Raw genomic sequence first — 21,146 nt, forward strand, 5'->3', positions numbered from 1 at the left:
AGGTGAAAGCAAGTTTAAACAGTCTCGTTGACATTTCCCTTTGCTAAAGGACAAAATCCAGTCCATTGAGAATGTATCCTTTTTGCAAAACCAGTTAATGTGAATTCAGGAAATTTGTTCCAATTTATAGCATAGTTTTCACTACACTTTATAGGGAGTGCTTTTGTTTGTGATTCTTCTGATGCAGTAGACACAAGGCTCACTGGCAGTCTGTGTTGCCAGTGTCAGACTAGCCTTGAACCTGTAAGTCCAGACTAATCAACAGTATTACTCTGGTAACAGGCAATCACACAGTTAATTGTTAACTGATGCCTCTAGCATCAGTTAGTACAGGGCTAGGGGTTCCAAGATGGACTGCAAATCAAAATAATGAAACAGCTTTAAAAAAATGTAGGTGCCTAACTTGTTCTAACACACCAATTTAGAAAATATGGTGTAGGGCCCAAGTAATTGTATTTTTAAAAAGTTTTCCAAGTGATTCTGATGCAATGGGCGTAGAGACTGTCATATAAGTACTAATATAAATAATATTACAAAATAGAGGAGAGTGGTGCCCATACTTCTCAAACGGAGGCAGGAGATAAATAATAGAACTACTCAAAGCCACACAAAGAACATTTTGTGTATTTCTGGAATGGCAATTTCACTTGACAGTTTAAAATGTCATTTTTTATTTTGGGTGGTGATTATTACATAGGTATATACAATTGTTAAAACTTATTTAACATTTAAGATCTGTACATTTAATTGCATGTTTATTTTACCTCATAAAAAGATAGTATTTATATTAAAATATGGACATACTTTGGAGTAGAATGCAAGATATGCATTTATGTTTTAGAGGAACTCTGAGCCATTGAAGAAATCTCTGTATTTGATGGGCTGGTTACCTTACATAGGCTAGTCCCTGAATCCAGAAAGGACCCGATTATACTCTCTTCTGTTTAGGGTGGGAGGTTAGGGTTTGAAATGTTGAAAGGAAGACCCCTTGGAAAACGCCCAGGACTATGGTTTGAAAATCTCTGGGTTTAGAAATCCTTTCACTTCCAATGCTTTTCATTCATTTCTCTACCCATGACCCACTCCCCCCCTCCTCTTTACCTTCCACATATTACTTGTCTTCTTGCTTTAAAACAAAGTCCTCAAAAACTTCAAGTTTGTTATGGAGATGGTTTAATGACTTGGAGGTCACACCCACAGAAATCACACATTGCAAGCATCTTTCTCCACTCAAAAATGAGTGGTTTTTCTTTTTTTTTTTTTAAATTTTATTTTTGAGCCACCTCAGGGCCCCTCAAAAATACGTTTTAAAAGGTTATCAGCTACAGGGGCTGGTGACAGGGACTGAATCTAAGAATTATGAAAACCCACATTCCCTGATTTTGGAAAAAACAACAGAGGGAGAATGGAGAAGAAGAGTGGGTGAATAACAAGAGTTTAAGAAAACAATGGTCAAAGATAACTAGGTTAGGTGCGCCTGGGTGGCTCAGTCAGTTATACATCCAACTCTTGTTACGGGGTTGTGAGCTCCAGCCCAGCTGAAGTAACTAGGTTCAAACGTTCCTCTTTGTCTCCTGTAGCCCAAGAGTACAAGTTTGGGATTCTGAGAAATGGTATAAGCAGTTTCTGTCTCTTGCTTATGAATTAGGTGTCATCTATGATATCGGGGTAAAGAGTACATACGCATCCGGTTATGGATTTAATTAACGTGTGTTAGTTAATTCCTATGTCTCACGAACTGCATAGTTGTTACAAAAGCATGTACAAACAAAAAAAGCATATAGCAAACGTCCATAACACAAGAGGCGCGCAACCCCAAGAGGACCCAAAAGCAACTTTGCACCACGCTAGCCTCCACCCACTGCACCCGTGTCCCAGCAGCCTTTGCGAAGCCAGCCTTCAACCCCTAAAGCATGGGGGCGAACAAGGGGCGACGCGGCCACGCCCCCCCTCCGCGCGTGCTCCTAGCCCTCCTGCTGCCCCACTATGCGCATGCGCCACTCGCCTTCGCCGGTCCTCAAAGGGCTCCGGATGGTAATCGAACTGGGGCCCGAGGCCTCCGAGGTTTGGCGCCTCACTTGCCTGTCACAGGCCGCAGACTCCTGCTGGTCCCGCCTCCTTCTGACGCTCTGGCCCGGCGACTGGAGGAGCCGGGAAAAGGGCACGGCTCTGATTGGAGAAGAGGTGTGTTTACAGACTCCTCACCAGGCAGGCCAACTACCCTAAGCCCCGCCTTTTCCTTCCCGCTATTTTAAAGCGGTTGGTTGCTTTCCTCCTGTCAGTCAGAGGACGAGGGCCCTCCAATTGGCGCGCCGCTGCCTCTTAACTCTGTTTTGACGGGTCACTGCGCGTGTGCGTGTTGACTGCGAGAGTACCTCGAAGTTTTAGGTGGACGATGGGGAAAAGTAACCTCGCCGAGGGTAGCGACAAAAGCGAGGAGCAGGTTTCTGGTGCTGAAGTCATCGCCCAGGCCTTAAAAACCCAAGTACAGTGATTCTCCTGCAGCGAAAGGTTCCCACGGAAGTCGGCAGGGACCGGAGACGTCCCGCTGACTTGGAGAGCGCTGGGGTGGGACGGGTGGCGGGGGTGGTTTGCCTTGAGGCTTTCCCTTTAGCGCCGCGGGAGGGAACGGTGTGGCGGGGGTCCGGGCCTTTACTCCCCTGTTCTTGGCCCCCAGGATGTGGTGTACATGTTTGGCGTCGTGGGCATCCCTGTGACCGAAATTGCCGTTGCGGCGCAGAAGTTGGGTATCAGATATGTCGGGATGAGGAATGAACAAGCCGTAAGTATGGACGCCGGGAGCCAAAAGCATTATTGGGAATGACTGACAGTAACGGCAAATACTGATTGCAGACACACAGCCCTCACCACTGTGAGTACTTAACACATGCCAATTAAACGACAATCTTATGAAGCAAGAACTGTGGTTAATCCTAATTGACAGATGAGAAAAGTGAGACACAGAAAGGTTAAGTAATTTGCCCGAGGGGACAGTTGGTAGCGGCAGAGCCAGGATTTCAACCCACTTGTTCTGGGTCTGGAGCCCATGCTCTTGACACTACACTGGGTTGTATTCTGCCACGTCTAGAAGGTCGGGATCGGAAGGGACAGTTTCCCGGTTTGAATCCAGGCCTTCTGTTCTCGCATAACTACCTGTTAGTGTGTGTCTGTTTCTGTGTATTCTTTGCTGTGGTCTGACTTTTCTAGTTGGCTGTGAGCACCAAAAGAGGAGGGATATTATTTCTTGATACATCTGTATTCTCACTGCCAAGAGCATGATAGGTGCTCAGGCACTTCCTACCAGATGAATGGGTGAAGGCCAGGTCTCCTATTACATAATAGATGGCCCTGCAGGGTGACAGTATCACAAATGGTAAAGCTGTGATCAGAACTTGAATCATTACCTTTTCTCTCCAGACTGGCTCTTCCCTCTGTATTCATGATTTGAATCAGAGGTGCTGTGATTTCACCTAGTCAGTCAAGCAAGCCCAAACCTAGAGAGGTATATTGAAGGAATCAGGTTAGTCTTGGTCTTTAAGTTGAACACAATCTGGGAAGGTGAGTGCAAAACACACAGGACAAATTTATCTAGTATAATAACTTAGAATAGATGTGTGTATAAGGAACTGTGTGTATACAGGCTGACTTTTTCTCTCTGAGTGGGACAGAGAAGATTATCCATAACAGTTCATGCTGTTCCTTCAAAATAGCTTAAAGGCAGGGTGGGCTGTGAGCCTGACTAGATAGCCTGAGGGTTTGTAGTAAGCCCAAGGCTGGAAAAGGAATGTGGGCTTTCTTACTCAGCATTGAATGAGACTGCAAAGGGTTTTCCAAGTAGGTGGGAGACATAATTATATTTGTGCTTTAGAAATCATGGTAGTACAGAGTATGATCAATAGGACAGGTTGAAGTTTTATTTCAGTTTCTATAAGCTTAGTGGAGGGCTTCTGTAGATCCCAGGGGCTTTATTGGGCATATGGATATGGAGATGAATCATATACTGTCCCTGTCCTTGAAGAGCTTAAAACCTAGCTGTGGAGATAGACATAAGCAGATAATTTTATTATAATTTGATAAGTGCTGTGATAGAGGTAAATTCAGGGTACTGTGGAAGCCCAGAAAAGGATACTCAGCCTAAAACTTCACCCGTTTCCTAGAGATGCTCCCTGGGCTGGCCCAAAGGATGAGTGGGCATTAACCAGCTAGGAAGGAGAGGACAGGCTCTTCTGGAGATGATTCTTAGGTTTGGGCTTGCTTAACTGGCTGAGTAGCTCACAGAACTACTGACTCCAGATTGGGAATACAGATGGAAGAGCCAGTTTGGAGGGAAAGGATAATGAATCCCAATCTGGATATGAGTTTGAGATGCCTGTAGTACACAGTCCCCTCAGTCAACTTGACACCCTGCAGTAGTCAGATGACTTAACTAGTGCCTGAATTAGGGAAATGCCAGGGTAATGAAGAGAGAATGTGAGGACAGATTCAGAAGCCATGCAGGAGGCAAAGAGGACTTGGCATCCAGTTACATGTTGTGCTAAAGAAAAAAGTGTAAGTGTGATTTGATTGTCTTTCATTGGATCCGTAGAGTAATCAAGACATATACTGACCAGGTTTCCAGAAAGTAGGTACACTGTTAGTTCTCACTGTTTCATTTCTAATTGTGCACAGGCAATATTTGGAATGTTTTACATGTATTATGGATTTCATCCTCCCAACAATGCTATCACTTATGTTCATTTTGTAGGTAAGGAAGCCAAGGTCCAAATTAATTTGTGTTAATTTGCCAAAATAACACAGCAGAAAATGGGAGAGCAGGATTTGAATCAAAACAATTTAGTTCTGGAAGTCTGCTCTTTTAAGAACTGCACACAGTATTCTGCTTGTGAGTGAGGTAACTTCGTAGAGAAATACATGTTTGTTTTCATCTTATTTATTTGAGAGAGAGAGTGCGTGATAGAGCACACAAGCACCCAAGCGCATGAGCTGGGGTTGGAGGGTGGGCAGAGGGAATGGGGGAGGCAGGCTCCCCACTGAGCAGGGAGCCCAATGACATGGGGCTCCATCCCAGGACCCCAGGATCATGATCTGAGCTGAAGGCAGATGATTAACTGACTGAACCACCCAGGCAGCCCAGGAAATACATGTTTTATAATCTATAAAAGGAGTTCCTTTTCAACTTTTGACATTTGCAGCAAAAGAATATAATTTTTGTTTTAGGTTGTTTTGTATTTTACATTCTGAAGCAACATTTTTTACCCCACTTTAATAAGTGGACAGTGCTCCTCAGTGTCCAAATAAGTGTTTGTATCACAATAGATACTGTGTTTTATGCACTTGCATTCATAGGAGTTATCTTATTATTATCCTATGTGAATTTGGTTTTATGTGCAAAAGGGAAAGAGATAAGGGCCAGTGGAGAATAGTAACACAGAAATGGTAAAGATCCTTTGTGCACCTTCTTAGTTGGGCATATGTAGTGGTATCAGTTAAGATTATGATTCATAAAAATTTATTTTTAATTTTTTACATTTATGTCCTAAACATCTAAGTTTAGTGTACCACACATAAAGTTGAATGGAGGTTAGAAAATACCCTATTTTTTATTATTTCTAAGAAAAAATGAGAAGAAATAATACTGGAAAAAAGATGTCCCAGACTAAGAAAAAGGATTTATTTGAGATGGCATTTAGCATATTTTCAGCTTATCTTGTATTTAATTTAACACCTCCCCTTTTTTGCTGTGTAGCTGAAGTGTAGTTTAAAGGTGGGAGACATAATTAGATTTGTTCTCTGGGTGGCTGGGTGCCTGGGTGGCTCAGTTGGTTAAGCATCTACCTTTTGCTCTGGTCATGATCCTGGGGTTCTGGGATTGAGTCCCATGTTGGGCTCCCTGCTTAGTGGGGAGTTGCTTCTCTGTCTTCCTCTACCCGCCCCCTCCCAACTCCTGCTCTCTCTGTGTCTCTGTCTCTCAAAGAAATAAAATCTTTAAGAGTAAAAACTAGCCATATGCAAGCCATAAAGAGAATCTCAACAAATCTCCAAAGATTGAAGACATATAATATATGTAACCTCACCATGTCAAAATAAATTTAGTAACAGAAAGATAACTAGGAAATCCCCAAACGTTTGAAAGTTAAGTAACACATTTGATACTTTATAAACATTTAAAAAGATTGGTATGGGGATCCTGGTGGCTCAGTGGGTTAAAGCCTCTGCCTTCGGCCTCAGTTTATGATACAATCCCAGGGTCCTGGGATCGAGCCCCACATCGGGCTCTCTGCTCTGCAGGGAGCCTGCTTCCTCCCCTCTCTCTCTCTCTGCCTGCCTCTCTGCCTACTTGTGATTTCTCTCTCTCTGTCAAATAAATAAAATCTTAAAAAAAATAAAATAAAAAGACCGGTATAATAAAAAACTCCAGGGCAGACTGGTCAAAAATGAAAGACTGAGGGCACCTGAGTGGTTCAGTCGGTTAAGCGTCCACCTTTTGCTCAGGTCAGGATCCCAGGGTCCTGGGATTGAGTTCTGCATCAGGCTCCCTACTCCACAGGGAGCCTGCTTTTCTCTCTGCCTCTCTCTCTCTCTGTGTCTGTCATGAATAAATAAATAAAATATTTTTTAAAATATTAAATATTAAAAAATAAAATATTTTTTAAAAATGAAAGAAAATACAAATTACTAATAACAGGAATGCAAAAAGGACACATCAGGGGTGCCTGGGTGGCTCAGTCCTTTAAGCATCTGCCTTCAGCTCTGGTCATGATCTCAGGGTCCTGGAATTCAGCCCTGCTTCAGGCTCCCCGCTCAGTGGGGTGTCTGCTTCTCCCACTCCCTCTATTCCTCCTCCCTGCTCATGCATGCTCTCTCTCTAGTAAATAAATTAAAAATCTTTAAAAAAAAAAAAAAGGAGGGGGGTGAGTCTGGGTGGCTCAGTCAGTTAAGTGTCTGCCTTCTGCTCAGGTTTTGGTCCCTGGGCCTGAGATCAAGCCCTGCATCAGGTTCCTTGCTCAGTGGTGAGTCTCTTTCTCTCTCTCCTTCTGCCCCTCCACCTGCTCTCTCTCTCAAGTAAATTGATAAAATACTAAAAAAAAAAAAAAAAAAAAGGATGCATTACTACATCACTATGAACCCTAATTAACCAGTGGATTGAAGAAGAAATCATAGCAGAAAATAGAAAATATTTTGAACTTATTGATAATGAAAAGATAAGATTTCAAACTTGTAAGTCATAGCTAAAGCAGTTCTTAGAGGAAATGGTTTTAAATAAATTGATTACTGAGGAAGAGCAAAAATCAGTGCTCTAAGCTTACATTTTAAGAAGCGAGAAAAAGAAAACCACACTAAATCCTAATGAAAAGAGTAAAATTTTAAATACAAGAGCAGAAATTAGTGAACTAGAAAATAAGTGAATAATATAGAAAAACAACAAAGCCAAAATTTGGTTCTTTGAGATTAATAAATTTGATAAATCTCTGGCAAGACCAATGAAGAATAAAAAAAAAAGAGAAGACAAATTGCCAATATTAGGAATAAGATAGAGAACAGTTCCGTTGATCCTGTAGATTTTAAGGAGTTGTAAGAGGATATTATTAACAAACTAGATGAAGTAGACAAATTCCTTGAAATACTAAGAACTAGATTAGATACCTAAATTATTACTTGAAATTTATAGGTAGAACATTATTTGTTAAAACTGAAAGCATTCCAATTCCTCTTTTGCCATTCAGTTCTAGTTTCTTAGTGAATACTGAATTTTTATACGTGCACTTAATGTAAGGATCCCAAAATGCTTAAGTCCCAGTATTTTTTCTTTGTAGGCTTGTTATGCTGCCTCTGCGATTGGATATCTGACAGGCAGGTAAACTAAAGTCTTTGTTTTATTTCATTTTCTTTTGAGGGCTGTCTTAAACAGAGTTTCTTAAGAAATGACTTTATAAATGTATAAAATGGCAAACTGAATTATAGGGAGATATTTTTTCCTTGAGTGTTTTAAGATTAGAAAGTTACATCTAGTCACATTTTCAAATTCAATTTAAAAATTTTGAGGCAGAGCATTACATTTCAGAATTATTTTCTGTTAGAAATCAAATGACATATTTATTTGTTAAAAAAATTTTTTAAAAACTTTTCTCCACACAAACATGTACTCAATATTAAGAATTGGCTTTTATATGCAATTAAATTGATTGGGCTCAAATATAACCTCTTCAAAATATAAAGAGTTTCAAAATATGTGAAGATGATAAGTATCTTCTTTCTTGCAGGAAGACTAACATAATCTTTGCCTTGTGTCTTTGATAATTCAGAAAATATTCTAATAATTGCTTTACCAGTTGTAGTAAAGACCTCTGTGTCCTCCTTTTGAAGTCCAGAAAGATTGCCATGTTCCCCTCTAGAGTGATATTAATCAGCTATTGTATTTGACCTGCTTTTAATACAGTAAATTCTGTTTTGCTTCTAGGCCAGGCGTATGCCTTGTTGTTTCTGGCCCAGGTCTCATCCACGCTTTGGGTGGTATGGCAAATGCAAACATGAACTGTTGGTAATTAATTGTTATTTGCGATCTCTGGTGGGAAGACTTGGAATCAAGTGCTTGAAGGAATGCCTTATTAAAAAATTAGAAAAGTATTAGAAAGAACATAAAAAATGTCAGTAATCTTACTTAGAGGTAAATACTGTTAACATTTTGGAGTTTTTGGAAAACTTAAGTATAGAAGCATATGGGAATACACATATGATTAACTCATTGAGTCTACCCTATATATAAACGTTCCTTCAAGTAACATCTTCCTTCATTAAGATATGTGTTTCAAGGGGTGCCTGGCTGGTTTGGTTGGTAGAGCATGCAACTCTTAATCTCAGGGTCATGAGTTCAAGCCCTATGTTGGGTGTGGCGTCTACTTAAAAAAAAAAGTGTTTCTAAACATATATGTAGAAGCATATGGGCATAGCTCTGTGTTTAACTCATAGGAACTAGACAGTATATAATATGTCCTTCATCTGACATCATCTTTGACTGAAATTTTAAGTGTTTATAAACTTATATGTAGAAGCTTAAAGGAATAACTCATGTAAAACTTTTAAAAACACACATTTTGGAGTTTGTGTGTGTGTGTGTGTGTTTCTCTCTCTGCATATGTGAATGTGTGTTCAAGTCCTCCTTAAGTACAGAATTATTTTTTAAAGACCCCAGCTCCATATGTAAGAGTATATATCCAGGTCTTCATCTTGTTTTGCATAATTAGCAAGACAACTGAAATTGTATTTTTTCAGTTTGCTCTATAAGCTCCTTAGTACTTACTCTTTGAAATTGCCCTTAACCCCATCATTGGTATTTTGCCAAATAGATCATAGATCATAGCAAATGGGGTTATGTTCTGGTCAATGCATAAAATAATTAAACTTCCTGGTGTAAAAGAAGATTAAATATTTAGATACTATTTAGACTGATGTCCTGGTAGGAAGGGCATTGTTTACTTTCTTGCCATGTGCCTTCTTTCCTTTTATCCTTCCTAGTCTTTCTCTTTCTTACCTACTTTTAGGGTCTGATATTTTTTAGTAACTTTAAGTTTGCTGTATCTTTTCTTTAAGAAATTTATTGCTGAGGAATTTCTCTCACTCCACCATTTCCAAGTAGACTCACTTGGGAAAGTGTGAAAAAAATTGTTTCCTCCATTTAATCCCAAGACTTATGGGAAGGGCATGAAAATTTATTTTATATCGCCACACCTAGAAGTTTAGCATCAGCATTCAGAAGGGCTTGGAAAGTGGACGACCTGAAGGAAAAGCATTTACCATGAATTTCAGATTTTTCTGAAATTAAGGGAGGGTTCTCTTGTATCAGGTTGCTTCCTAAATCTTTTTTTAATTTATAGTTTTTTTAATTTAAAGATTTTATTTATTTATTTATTTAAGAGAGGGAGAGAGAAGGGTGTGCAGTTGTATGTGAGCAGGTGGGGAGGGGCAGGGAGAGAAGGAGAGAGAGAATCCTAAGCAGACTCCATACCCATCACAGAGCCCAATGAAGAGCTCGCTCTGAGATATCAGGACTCTGAGATTAGGACCTGAGCCCAAACCCAAGAGCCAGACGCTTAACCCAGTGTGCCACCCAAGTGCTGTCCCTAATCTGTAGTTTTGAAGGGAAAATGAAATCTCTCTCTCTCTCAGCTTACATGACAGTTTATTAATTGGGCACTCTCTTGAGTATTTTACATGTCAATCTCATCTGTAATTCTCTTTTAAAACAATGACTATTTCAGGCCCTTGATTGTGATTGGCGGTTCTTCTGAAAGAAGTCAGGAAACGATGGGAGCCTTCCAGGAGTTTCCACAGGTACCCAACTCTAAAAATTTTCTTAGAGTTTAGTAGCATAAATGTATGCTATTAAGACTTATGGAGAAGAGGGGCGCCTGAGTGGCTTAGTGGGTTAAAGCCTCTACCTTTGGCTCAGGTCATGATCCCAGCGTCCTGGGATCGAGCCCCGCATTGGGCTCTCTGCTCTGCGGAGAGCCTGCTTCCTCCTCTCTCTGCCTTGCCTCCCTGCCTGCTTGTGATCTCTCTCTCTGTCAAATAAATAAATAAAATCTTTAAAAAAAAAGATTTATGGAGAAGAAATAAAAATTCCTATCTGCAAAATAAACAATTAAAATAAAATAGAGGTACCTGAGGTAATTTATAGATAATGTTCCTTAACTATAAGACAGTCTCAGTGTGCATATTACGGGAGCTCAGGCTCTGCTTAGGAGCAATCTTCCAAGAAATACGTCTTTTAAACTCTGAAAGTAAGGCCTGAAAGAGTCAAGATGCAGGAATAAAAATGGTGTGAGACTATACCTGTCAAACTTTAGAGAAGTAAAAAGTTGAGAGGAAAAATCCTACCTAAAATGACTATTAGTAGGCTCTGGACAAGTTCATTTTTATTTTAGAAGGCTGAAGGAAAACATTTAAAAATTTCTAAAAACTGAAAAGAATTTGTCAACAAAATGCTGTAGTTTGTTTTTCTTGTTTTTTTTTCTTTTTTTTACTTTTTTCTATATATTTATTACAGTATTACAGAGGTCTTCCTAAATAGTTGTATAAAACAAAATGCTACAGCTTTAAGAATAGGTGTAGAAAGCAAAGGTGAGAGTGAATGATCAACTCTTAAGAAAATATTTGCACATTTCTAGCACAAAGTTCTGAGCAAAGTTAAAACCTTAGGTAAAGTCTGTTGGTTATTACAGAAGTTACTGTGAGAACCTCAGAATATAAACATAGAATTTTCTCTATGACTTAAATTATTGTAAAATACTAGATCTCGTTATAGGTTGATTCAAAAGTTGTACTTTTATCCTCTTGAAAGGCAATTGAGGGGGGTCCTGTGTGGCTCAGTCATTAAGCCTCTGCCTTCAGCTCAGGTCATGATGCCAGGGTCCTGGGATCCAGCCTGCATCAGGCTCCCTGCTCAGCGGGAAGCCTGTTTCTTCCCTTTTCTACTCCCCCTCTCTTGCTGTGTCTCTATCAAATAAAATATTAAAAAAAAAAAAAAAAAAAAAAAAAAAAGGGTATTTCCACTTACTTAGTTAACGGTAAATAACCATGGTAAATAAGCAGAGCAGCTAAGTAATTTAAAAGGAAATTTAAACTTACTACAGAAACTTTACAGATGAGGAGAAACAGAGGATAATGTCCACTACAAATATTTCCTGAAAAGTAAAATAATAAAAGTTTATTAGATGAAATTAAATATGTAAGGAGAAAATCATGGATTTGATTTAAAATCCAAGTATCTTTTTTTGAGAAAATACTTTAGATGGAATGACTGGGAACAGACTGAAAATCTTAATTTTGTCATGCTCATGGGACTACGACTACCAACTTTCATACCAAAAAGTATCAAGAGACACCGTTTCTATATATTGCTTCAGAGTACAATAAGCAGTGAAAAAAATAGCACTGCTGAATTGAGACATCCCAAATAGTGTAGTAGTAAAATACATAACAGGAAAACTGGCAGAAATGTAATAAGGATAGATTATAATTGTAACAAGATGAAGCAGGTGAAATTTTGTATTTCTGACTGTGGAATTTCTGGGTCCAGGGATATGCTCATTTTAAGTTTTAGCAGACATTATCAGCTTCCCTTCCCATTTATACTCTCAACAGCAGCTGAGGAGAATGCCTGCTTTCCTGTGTGGTGGTAAATGCTGAGTATTATCGGTCTTTCATTTTTGCCAGTCTGAGAAATGAAAATGGTGTCTTGTTTTGATTTACTTCCTAAATCATCCTGAGGCAGAAATTTGATTGTGCTATGTGCAGGCTTAAGAAACAATCCAGGTAATGTACTTACTCCGTCTTTTCAGTACACATAGTAGAAAGTAATGACTTAACATTTTGTTTTCCTTCTTAAGAGTAATATGATCTGTGAGCTGAATTTTAAGTGATTTTCTTTCTGCATATAGGTTGAAGCCTGTAGATTATATACCAAGTTCTCTGCCCGGCCAAGCAGCATAGAAACTATTCCCTCTATTATCGAAAAGGTAAAGAACTTAATTATAAGTCCTCTAAGTCAACTGGTTTTTCTCAGTTGCTCATATCTGTGTTATTTGTATTCTCCATAGAATGAGCAACAATTTGGTAAATATTCAGGCAGTCAAAAATGATAGTGTTGGGCGCCTGGGTGGCTCAGTGGGCTCTTTGCTCAGCCGAGAGCCTGCTTCCTCCTCTCTCTCTGCCTGCCTCTCTGCCTATGTGTGATCTCTATCTGTCAAATAAATAAATAAAAAAAATTTTTTAAAGATTTTATTTATTTATCAGAGAGAGAGAGGGAGAGCGAGCGAGCACAGGCAGACAGAATGGCAGGCAGAGGCAGAGGGAGAAGCAGGCTCCCCGCTGAGCAAGGAGCCCGATGTGAGACTCTATCCCAGGACGCCGGGATCATGACCCGAGCCGAAGGCAGCTGCTTAACCAACTGAGCCACCCAGGCATCCCAATAAATAAAAATCTTTAAAAAATGTTAGTGTTAAAGAGCTATTTATATTTTAATGTTTGTTGTCAATTCTAGAAACATAAAATAGATCATTTTTGAAAAAATTTTCTCTTCAGTTTTTAAATTTTTTTCTACAGAAAAATAAAGAGAAAGCTAAAATGAAAAATGTTTATAAATAAAATAATGTTTCTCTTGTGCTTTTGCAAAAGTTTAGTATTGAAAATTAGTCCTAATGCTTATAAAACCATGTCTTAGTTGCCTAAACAGCTTATTATAAATTAATCTTAGTTAACCAACATTTCTATGTGGAGTTACATTTGAGCTGTTGCAAAACCATGTGTTACAGACACCATTTGACACATGTGATAATATCACTGTTTCTGAAAACTTAGCCAAGTCATTAGGACTAGGAAGCAGGTAAGAGCACATTTATAAACCCTTGGCAGGAAGAGCCTGGTGGATAACTTCTAACGTGTAATAAGACATGAATTTTAAAACCCTAGTGAGTATTTTCTTTCTTATAGCTCCTCTTTTAAACAAAAATATCTTTTAAAATATATGCAGTCAATAGAGGGCATTTCAATTTTAGTTAAAAGTGTTTATTTCTCCAACTGGGGATGTCCAAAAAATATTAAAATTGTATTCCTTTCACAATTTTTAATTGTCTCTGAGTGGACTATGTGATAAAGATTGAGAATTTTAAAATATTTTCTTCCATTTGTAATAAATTTAGGCAGTGAGAAGCAGTATTTATGGTCGTCCAGGTCCTTGTTATGTTGACATACCTGCAGATTTTGTGAATTTACAAGTGAATGTGAATTCTGTAAAGTAAGTAATAGTTACACTGGAGTTCTTTCTTAATTGTGTTATTGAAATGTTTACCTTTTTAACAATTTACCTGGAAGTTTATAAGTTAATCTTCATTTGTTTTAACTTTTGACAATTTAATGATTAAACTAAATCCTGGCCAAATGGTTTAATTCTCTAATTAAAATGGTATTATTTAGTAATTATTTGGGGGTTAATTTTTAAGTCAAATACTAGAGCTTCCTGAACACTCATTTGAAATTATTCTTCCAGAGGCTGTAAGTAATACATCCCCATTCATGTGGTAGAGGTTATTCAGTGTCTTCACAGTGTCAACCAAGAGATGATATGACCAATGAAAAATTATTTAGGACTCAGCATAGAAAATTTTAGTCTTTCTTTCTGTTTCTGTGATTTAAAAATATTCCAACTCAGGTGTTACTCTGAGTTTCCATATTCCTTTATTCCTTAAATAAACACTGAGCGAATAAAAAGTATAAGAAGCATTTTTCACTGGTATCTAAGTTGCCTCTGATAAGGATAGATATTTAGGTTAAGACATCACCCTGGATACCATTTAGTTTATTACTGCTATTGTGGGCCAAGTGGTTCTCTAGTGACTGCAGAGAGACAGTGTGCATTTCTGTATATTCAGTATACCAAGGAGTTGTTTCTCTTTGTGAGAGTCAGACAAAAAGGACATCTGTGCTGCATAATACTTGAACATGACAAAGTATTACTGGGGGGGAGGGAAGCAGAGCTGAATCTCTGGTAAATTAACTCTGTAAGCCTTCTTTAAAATGGTTGTAAAGGTTGGGGTGTCTGGGTGGCTTAGTCAGTTAAGCATCTGCCTTTGGCTCAGGTCATGATCCCAGTGTTCTGGGATCGAGCCCCACACTGAGCCCCACATAGGACTCCCTGCTCAGTGGGGAATCTCTTTCTCCCTCTGCCTCTCTGTTTCCATGCTCACACACTCTCTCTCAAATAAATAAAATGTTTTTAAAAGGTTAAAAAAGATAAAATTTTTGTAAAGAGTGAATGTCTTTTTTTGTCTTATATGCTCAAATTTTGTACAGTGTGTGATGTTTATTAATTAAAATAAATGAAGACATCCAGAAATACTTAACTATGACAGTTTAAAATTTTTTTTTCCTAATGCATATTATATTTCTAAAATCCTGACTCTCCCAGTGAGATAGTTAAAGGCATGGACTTTGGAGACAGAATGACCTAAGTCAGTTCAATCTCTGCCACATACCATCTGGGGACCCTGGGCAAGTTACTTTCTGAGTTTCCTTCCCCACCCCCCAATGGTGAAATGGAGATAATGGTAGTGCCTGGCCTCATTGCTTTGAAAAATTAAATGAGATTAAATAGCATATAGTATTAAACACTGACTCTGAGTATGTTTTTTTACTGTTCTTACAACAACTATTACTACAATATAGAGCCATTAACTCAAAATTTCCTGTCAATGAATTACTGATTTGATTGGTTTTTATATGGTATTAAGGAGTAACTTAATTTACTAGGTATGGTAGGGACATTATGGTTATATAGGAGAAAGTCTTTATCTTTTAGAGCTGCATGGAAAAGCTTTTAACTGCTTATACTTCACTTTAAAATGGTTCAGGAAACAAATTTATATGCATGTGGGTGTGTGTATGTGTGAAGCAAATGTGGTAAAATATTAGTTGTTGAATCTACATGGTGGGTATGTGGAGTTTATTGTACTATTTTTTTCCCTACCTTTTAGATATTTGGTATTTTCATAGTAAAAGGTTTAAAACTTGGCCTCTTTATTTCCAGGTACGTGGAGTGCTGCATGCCCCCTCCTGTCAGTATGGCAGAAACCTCTGCTGTATACATGGCAGCATCTGTTATTAGAAATGCCAAACGGCCCCTTCTTATCATCGGGAAAGGTAGCAGTGAATGGAACTCTAAATCTTGCTATGCCATTGAAAGAATGCTGATTCTGTTTAGAAATTATCTTCATTATTTACGAACATATCTAATATTTGAAATTGGCGTATGAGTTATTTTCATGTAGGATTAGTTATTAATTTCAAAATCATAGAATTATTCTAGAATGCCCAGAGATCTCGCTCTTTTAAAGAGATACCACCCATTCTGTTTCTTCAGTCTTACGTGTAAAATGTTTTTTCAATTATAATAATAATATTTGATCATTATAAAAATATTGGAAAACACAGATGATTAGAAAGAAGAAATCCCTTTATCCAAAGACAACTATTTTTGGAGCACTTGGGTGACTTAGTTGGCTAAGCATCTGACTCTTCATTTTGGCTCAGGTCATGCTCTCAGGGTTATGAGATTGAGCCCTACAAAGGGCTCCGTGCTGGGCGTGGAGCAGAACCAGATTCTCCCCCTCCTTCTCTCCCTCTGCCCCTCTCGCCTCCCTCACTTGCACTCTCTTTAAAAAAAAAAAAAAAAAGATAACTATTTTTAACATGTAATATTTCTAGTCATTTCTGCATCTATATTTCATATATTGTGATCATACCATATAGACAGTTTTATTTATATTCTAATTGTTTCATTTAATATTGTAACATTTCTTCATGGTCTTAAGTTTTTTCCTAAATATAATTTTAAGGTCTATTCATGGATATTCATGTATATACTTCATTGAGAGATACTTCACTGAGAGATACTTAAAGATACTTGAAAAAAACTTTGCCAGTTTTTTTTGTTTGTTTAGTATAACTATGACAGACATGTTTGTGCTAAAGCTTTTCCATATTTAGGATTTATGATAGATTCCCAGAAAGAAAATTAAATTAAAAGGTAATTCATATTTTAAGGTTTTTGGTACCTATTGTCAAGTTGCTCTCTCCTAAGAGAGGAAATACTGTACTCCTGTCAGCAAGTTATTTTAATATCCATTATATGTTCTTGAACTGAGGGGGCCTTGAGTCACCCATGACCCTGCTAGTCAATTATCAACTACTAAGGAACTAACTACATAGAAACCAAAGATAATTTTAATGAAAATGGTGGACAGCAGGAAAAAAAAAACCCAAGTCAGAGCTGAGTCGAATGCAGCTATATGCTATCTTAGATCTGTGGTTTTGGCAAACAACTACTTTGAGTCTCAGTTACCTCACTTGTAAAACAGAGATACTAACTTCAACAGAGTGGTTATGATTAAGTAATAAGATTGGTAGAAGGAACCCAGTAGATGCTAGTTTTCATTCTTCTTTTACCCCATATTTGATGAGTACTTACAATAAGGTGGGGATTACAGAAAACATTTGTAAGCTATGTAGAGGAATAACGGTCCCTACTTCGAGATATATTAGAAACAAATAAGTGCAGTGTACCCATGTGGTGTGTATAGAGAGGGTGAGGTGGATTCTCAAGGGAAGCAGCAACAATTTATTTGTGTAGGTAGCATGGAAAGACTCTTTGGAAGAGATGACACTGCTACACCTTGAAAATGGATGATAGGTCACTGAGTGGACAAGTCCAGGAAGAGAACTGGGTGGACAAAGATATTGAGGCAAGAGAATACAAGGAAACTTTCTGGATGAAAAAAAGCTATTTTTCATCTGACATGTATGAGAAAAGATTGTAAGATATTTTTATATGGGGGAGCATTATGTTGAATCTGAATGAACTAAATGTCTCTTGTTAGAATTTCCATGCAGTTAGCTGATGGTAGGGAGCAACGTGTGAGGTTAGAGAGGGCCTCTTTCTGTCAGAGCAAAGTCCTTCCTTGCCCACCTGGGCTGGTCAGTAAAGATACTGTATTTAAAGAATTGTGAGTAGTAAGTCAGTAGGAACCATAGGACAGACAATTGAGAGCAGGAAGAGAGAAGAGATGCAACTTTGTTTTGTAGTAGACATCCTTCAGAATAATTGAGAATATTTTGGGGGAGGAACTTAGCACTGTTGTTTTCTTAAACATTTTAAAATACCAAAGATAAAAACCATAGTCACAGTTTGTTTTGAGTGTGAGCAAGCCCTGTATAAACAAGAGATTCTCTGAGAAGTTCTGAAAGGAAATTCATGTGAGTTGCTTTAAGAGTCACAGTGCCTGGAGCATAACTGACTTGTCCAATACATTTGCATTCATTGTAGGTGCTGCTTATGCCCATGCAGAGGAGGCTCTCAGGAAATTGGTGGAGCAGTGTAAATTACCATTTCTGCCCACCCCCATGGGAAAGGGTGTCATCCCTGATAACCACCCATACTGTGTGAGCGCTGCCAGATCCAGGTGCGTGGCATGCTAGAGTTTAAAGAACAATGGCTTGGCAGATCTTGGGCTAATTTATTTTGTGACTTTAGTGAATCTAGGGGAAATTCTGTAATGTTATTTTAAGCACACCAGTTTCTTTTTAGAGTTTTCAGCACTCTAAAGATGTTGTCCACTGCCTTCTGACCCTCATGGATTTAGATGGGAAATCTGTAGTCATTTGAATCTCTGCTCCCCTATATGTAATATGTTCTGTGGCTGCTTTCAGGATGTTCCTTTATCTTTGGTTTTCAGTAGTTTGATTAAGTATCTGGGTATGGTTTTCTTTTAGTTTATCCTGTTCTCTGATCTTCTTCAGTCTGTAAAGTAGTATCTTTCACTACATTTATAGTTTTTGGCCATTATTTCCTCAGATTTTTTTTCTACACCAATCTCTTTTTCTTTTCCTAGGATAACGCGAATAGTAGACATTTTGATACTGTCCCATAGGTCCATGAATATCTGTACAATTCTCTCTCTTTTTTTTTTCTATCTTTAAGTAGCTTATTAGAATTTCTTTTCTTTTTTTTTTTTTTTAAAGATTTATTTATTTATTTATTTTAGAGAGAGTGAGCAGGGAGGAGGGGCAGAGGGAGAGGTAGAGAGAAAATCTTAAGCAGATTCCATGCCTAGCGTGGAACTGGACAGGGGACTTGATCTCATGATCGAGCCAAAATCAAGCACTGGATGCCTAACTGATTGAACCACTCGAGCACCCCTATTAGAAATTTCTTATACAAAATATTCTTTTTATTTTTATTATATTTTATTGTATTTATCTTTTAATTGAAGTATAGTTGACATACAATGGTGCATTAGTTTCAGGTGTACAACATAGTGATTTGACATCTCTATACTTTATGCTATGTTCTCTGTTTAGTTATTTTCAATACTTTTGTCTTATATTTTATGTTTCTCTTTTGAGAATTTCTATCTTCTCATTTATTTGAAGAGTATTTTTGTTTACTTTATGGAGCATATTATAATAGCTGCTTTAAAGCCTTTGTTTACTAGTTTGAATATCTGGGTCATCACAGAATGGGAGTCTATTCATTTCTTTTGAGAATTGGGCACATCTTTCTGGTTCTTTTGCATATTGAGTATTTTTGGAATATATCCTAGATTGTAAGTATTATGTTTTAAGATTCTAGGTCATATTTACATATCCTGTAGAATGTTGACTTTGTTTGTTTTAGCAGGCAGTTAGCCTGGTTAAGTTCAGACTGCAAGGTCTGTCTTTCTGTCTTGCTAGAGGCATTAGGTCCAGGGTCAGTTCAGCTTCAAAGCCCTTGCTATGTTCCTTTGGGTATGTGTGCACATTTACAGCCCAAGCATGAGCCCCAGCCATATGCCGATTCATTCCCAGAACTAGAAAGTTCTTTTCTCTTCTTTCTAGGTTGACCACCCCCAACACCCATCCTTCCTAGGAGTCTCTTGCCACTGCCTTATAGTACTGCACAAACAGAACTGTCTTTGGGGCAAATAACAGAAATAAAGGAAGGACAGGAGGAAGGAAGGAGGGAGAGAAGAAAGGAAGAGAGAGAAAGGAAGGAAAGAGAAAAGAAAAGGAAAGAAAAACAAAAAAGAATACTGGATTTTTCCCATACCCTTCACAGACTACAGGGACCCCTTTTCTGGTTCCTCTTGCCTGAAAAATGATAAATATATATAATATATAATTATTATATTATATTATAGTATATTATTATACAAACATAATTAATATTATATGTTAATTTAAAAAAAAAAGATTCAAGCATAAGGATGTGTAACCCAGGGGCGCCGGGGTGGCTCAGTCAGTTAAGTGTCTGCCTTCAGTTCAGGTCATGATGCTGGGCTCATGGGCCCTGCTCAGAGGAGAGTCTGTTTCTCCTTCTGCCTCTGCCCTCCCCTGACTTGTGCTTATTACAACCATCTTCATCATTAGGTTCTTCTTAAAATTTTTATTTTTTCTAAGTTTTATTTTACATTTTTTAAGTAATCTCTACATCCAACTTGGGACTCAAACAAACTAGTCTGAGATCAAGAGCTGCATGTTCTTCCAGCTGAGCCAGCCAGGCACCCCTTAAATATAATTTTGGAAGGCTATATACTTTGCAGAACATATATACCAAATTTATTTTAACTTTTCTCAATTGCTGGATAATTTATAAGTACTAGGTTGCACATCCTTTTTTTTTTAATATGTTTTATTTATTCAACTGAGAGAGAGAAAGAGAAAGAGAGCTCAGACACAAGTCAAAATTTTAAGAAGAACCTAATGATGAAGATGGTTGTAATAAGCACAAGTACATGAGACAGTACTATAGCAAATGAGCTCAACTATGTAAAAATACACTTGCAGTGAAAGAAGACTTGATGAAAATATGCTAGCTATTAATAATAGCTTTTAAGTTGATAGTATTATAGGTTGAAGTTCTTTTTCTTTATGCTTTTTCTATTTTACAGAGAATTATCTACAGAAGACTTACATTTTTTAATGATAAAAAAGTAATAAACAATGAAATAGGTATAGTTTTATAATATTTTTCTTCTTCTTTCATCTTTTAGAATACTATTTAAGTAGAATGGTTTCATAATTATTTTGGTATGAAAGATCACATTTACCCTAGAAGCTGATTCTGAAGGCTAAAATAAAATAAGCTCCAGACTATTTAACTTTTCCAAGTACTTTAGAAATTAATTTTAGAATAATTCAAATCAGAAATGTAGATATACTTTCTGCATTATAACAGATTTTTTCTTTTTAATAGGGCTTTGCAATTTGCTGATGTAATTGTATTATTTGGTGCCAGATTAAATTGGATTTTGCACTTTGGACTGCCTCCAAGATACCAGCCAGATGTGAAATTTATCCAGGTACTCAGAGCAGAGAGATTTAAAATCAGAGCTATCTGTGATTTATTGTTATCCTCAGCTATTATCAGCTCTGCTTTCTTCTTGGCTTTTGTAGATTTTTATAAATTGTCTAATATAATTACAGGTACCAAAGTAAGCTGCCTTTTCAAGCCTATGAAACATAATATGTTGCTTTGCTTCTAACCAAAAAACCTTTCAAAATCAAGTTTTAAATAGTTTGAAAAGCAAAACTTGCCTCTTCCTCATAGCTCAAGTATA

General features: G+C 37.6%; 1 protein-coding gene across 3 annotated transcripts in view; it reads left to right on the plus strand.

Moving 5' to 3' along the window:
• The first annotated feature begins 2,296 nt into the window (after positions 1-2,296).
• The window catches only part of HACL1 (2-hydroxyacyl-CoA lyase 1), a 39,025-nt gene continuing 20,175 nt past the window's right edge, over positions 2,297-21,146 (plus strand). The window contains exons 1-10 of one of the 3 annotated variants that reach the window (XM_032332533.1): positions 2,297-2,485; positions 2,678-2,782; positions 7,815-7,855; positions 8,459-8,539; positions 10,257-10,329; positions 12,438-12,515; positions 13,698-13,792; positions 15,581-15,693; positions 17,876-18,011; positions 20,783-20,888. In XM_032332533.1, coding sequence (XP_032188424.1) covers positions 2,396-2,485; positions 2,678-2,782; positions 7,815-7,855; positions 8,459-8,539; positions 10,257-10,329; positions 12,438-12,515; positions 13,698-13,792; positions 15,581-15,693; positions 17,876-18,011; positions 20,783-20,888 — 918 coding nt within the window. In that variant the 5' untranslated portion in view covers positions 2,297-2,395. Of the gene's footprint in view, positions 2,486-2,677; positions 2,783-2,802; positions 2,873-7,814; positions 7,856-8,458; positions 8,540-10,256; positions 10,330-12,437; positions 12,516-13,697; positions 13,793-15,580; positions 15,694-17,875; positions 18,012-20,782; positions 20,889-21,146 lie in introns of those variants that run through there. The other 2 variants (XM_032332543.1, XM_032332554.1) reach the window with 2 other exon arrangements.

Source organism: Mustela erminea, chromosome 1 (assembly GCF_009829155.1).
Source record: "Mustela erminea isolate mMusErm1 chromosome 1, mMusErm1.Pri, whole genome shotgun sequence".
NCBI lineage: Eukaryota > Metazoa > Chordata > Mammalia > Carnivora > Mustelidae > Mustela > Mustela erminea.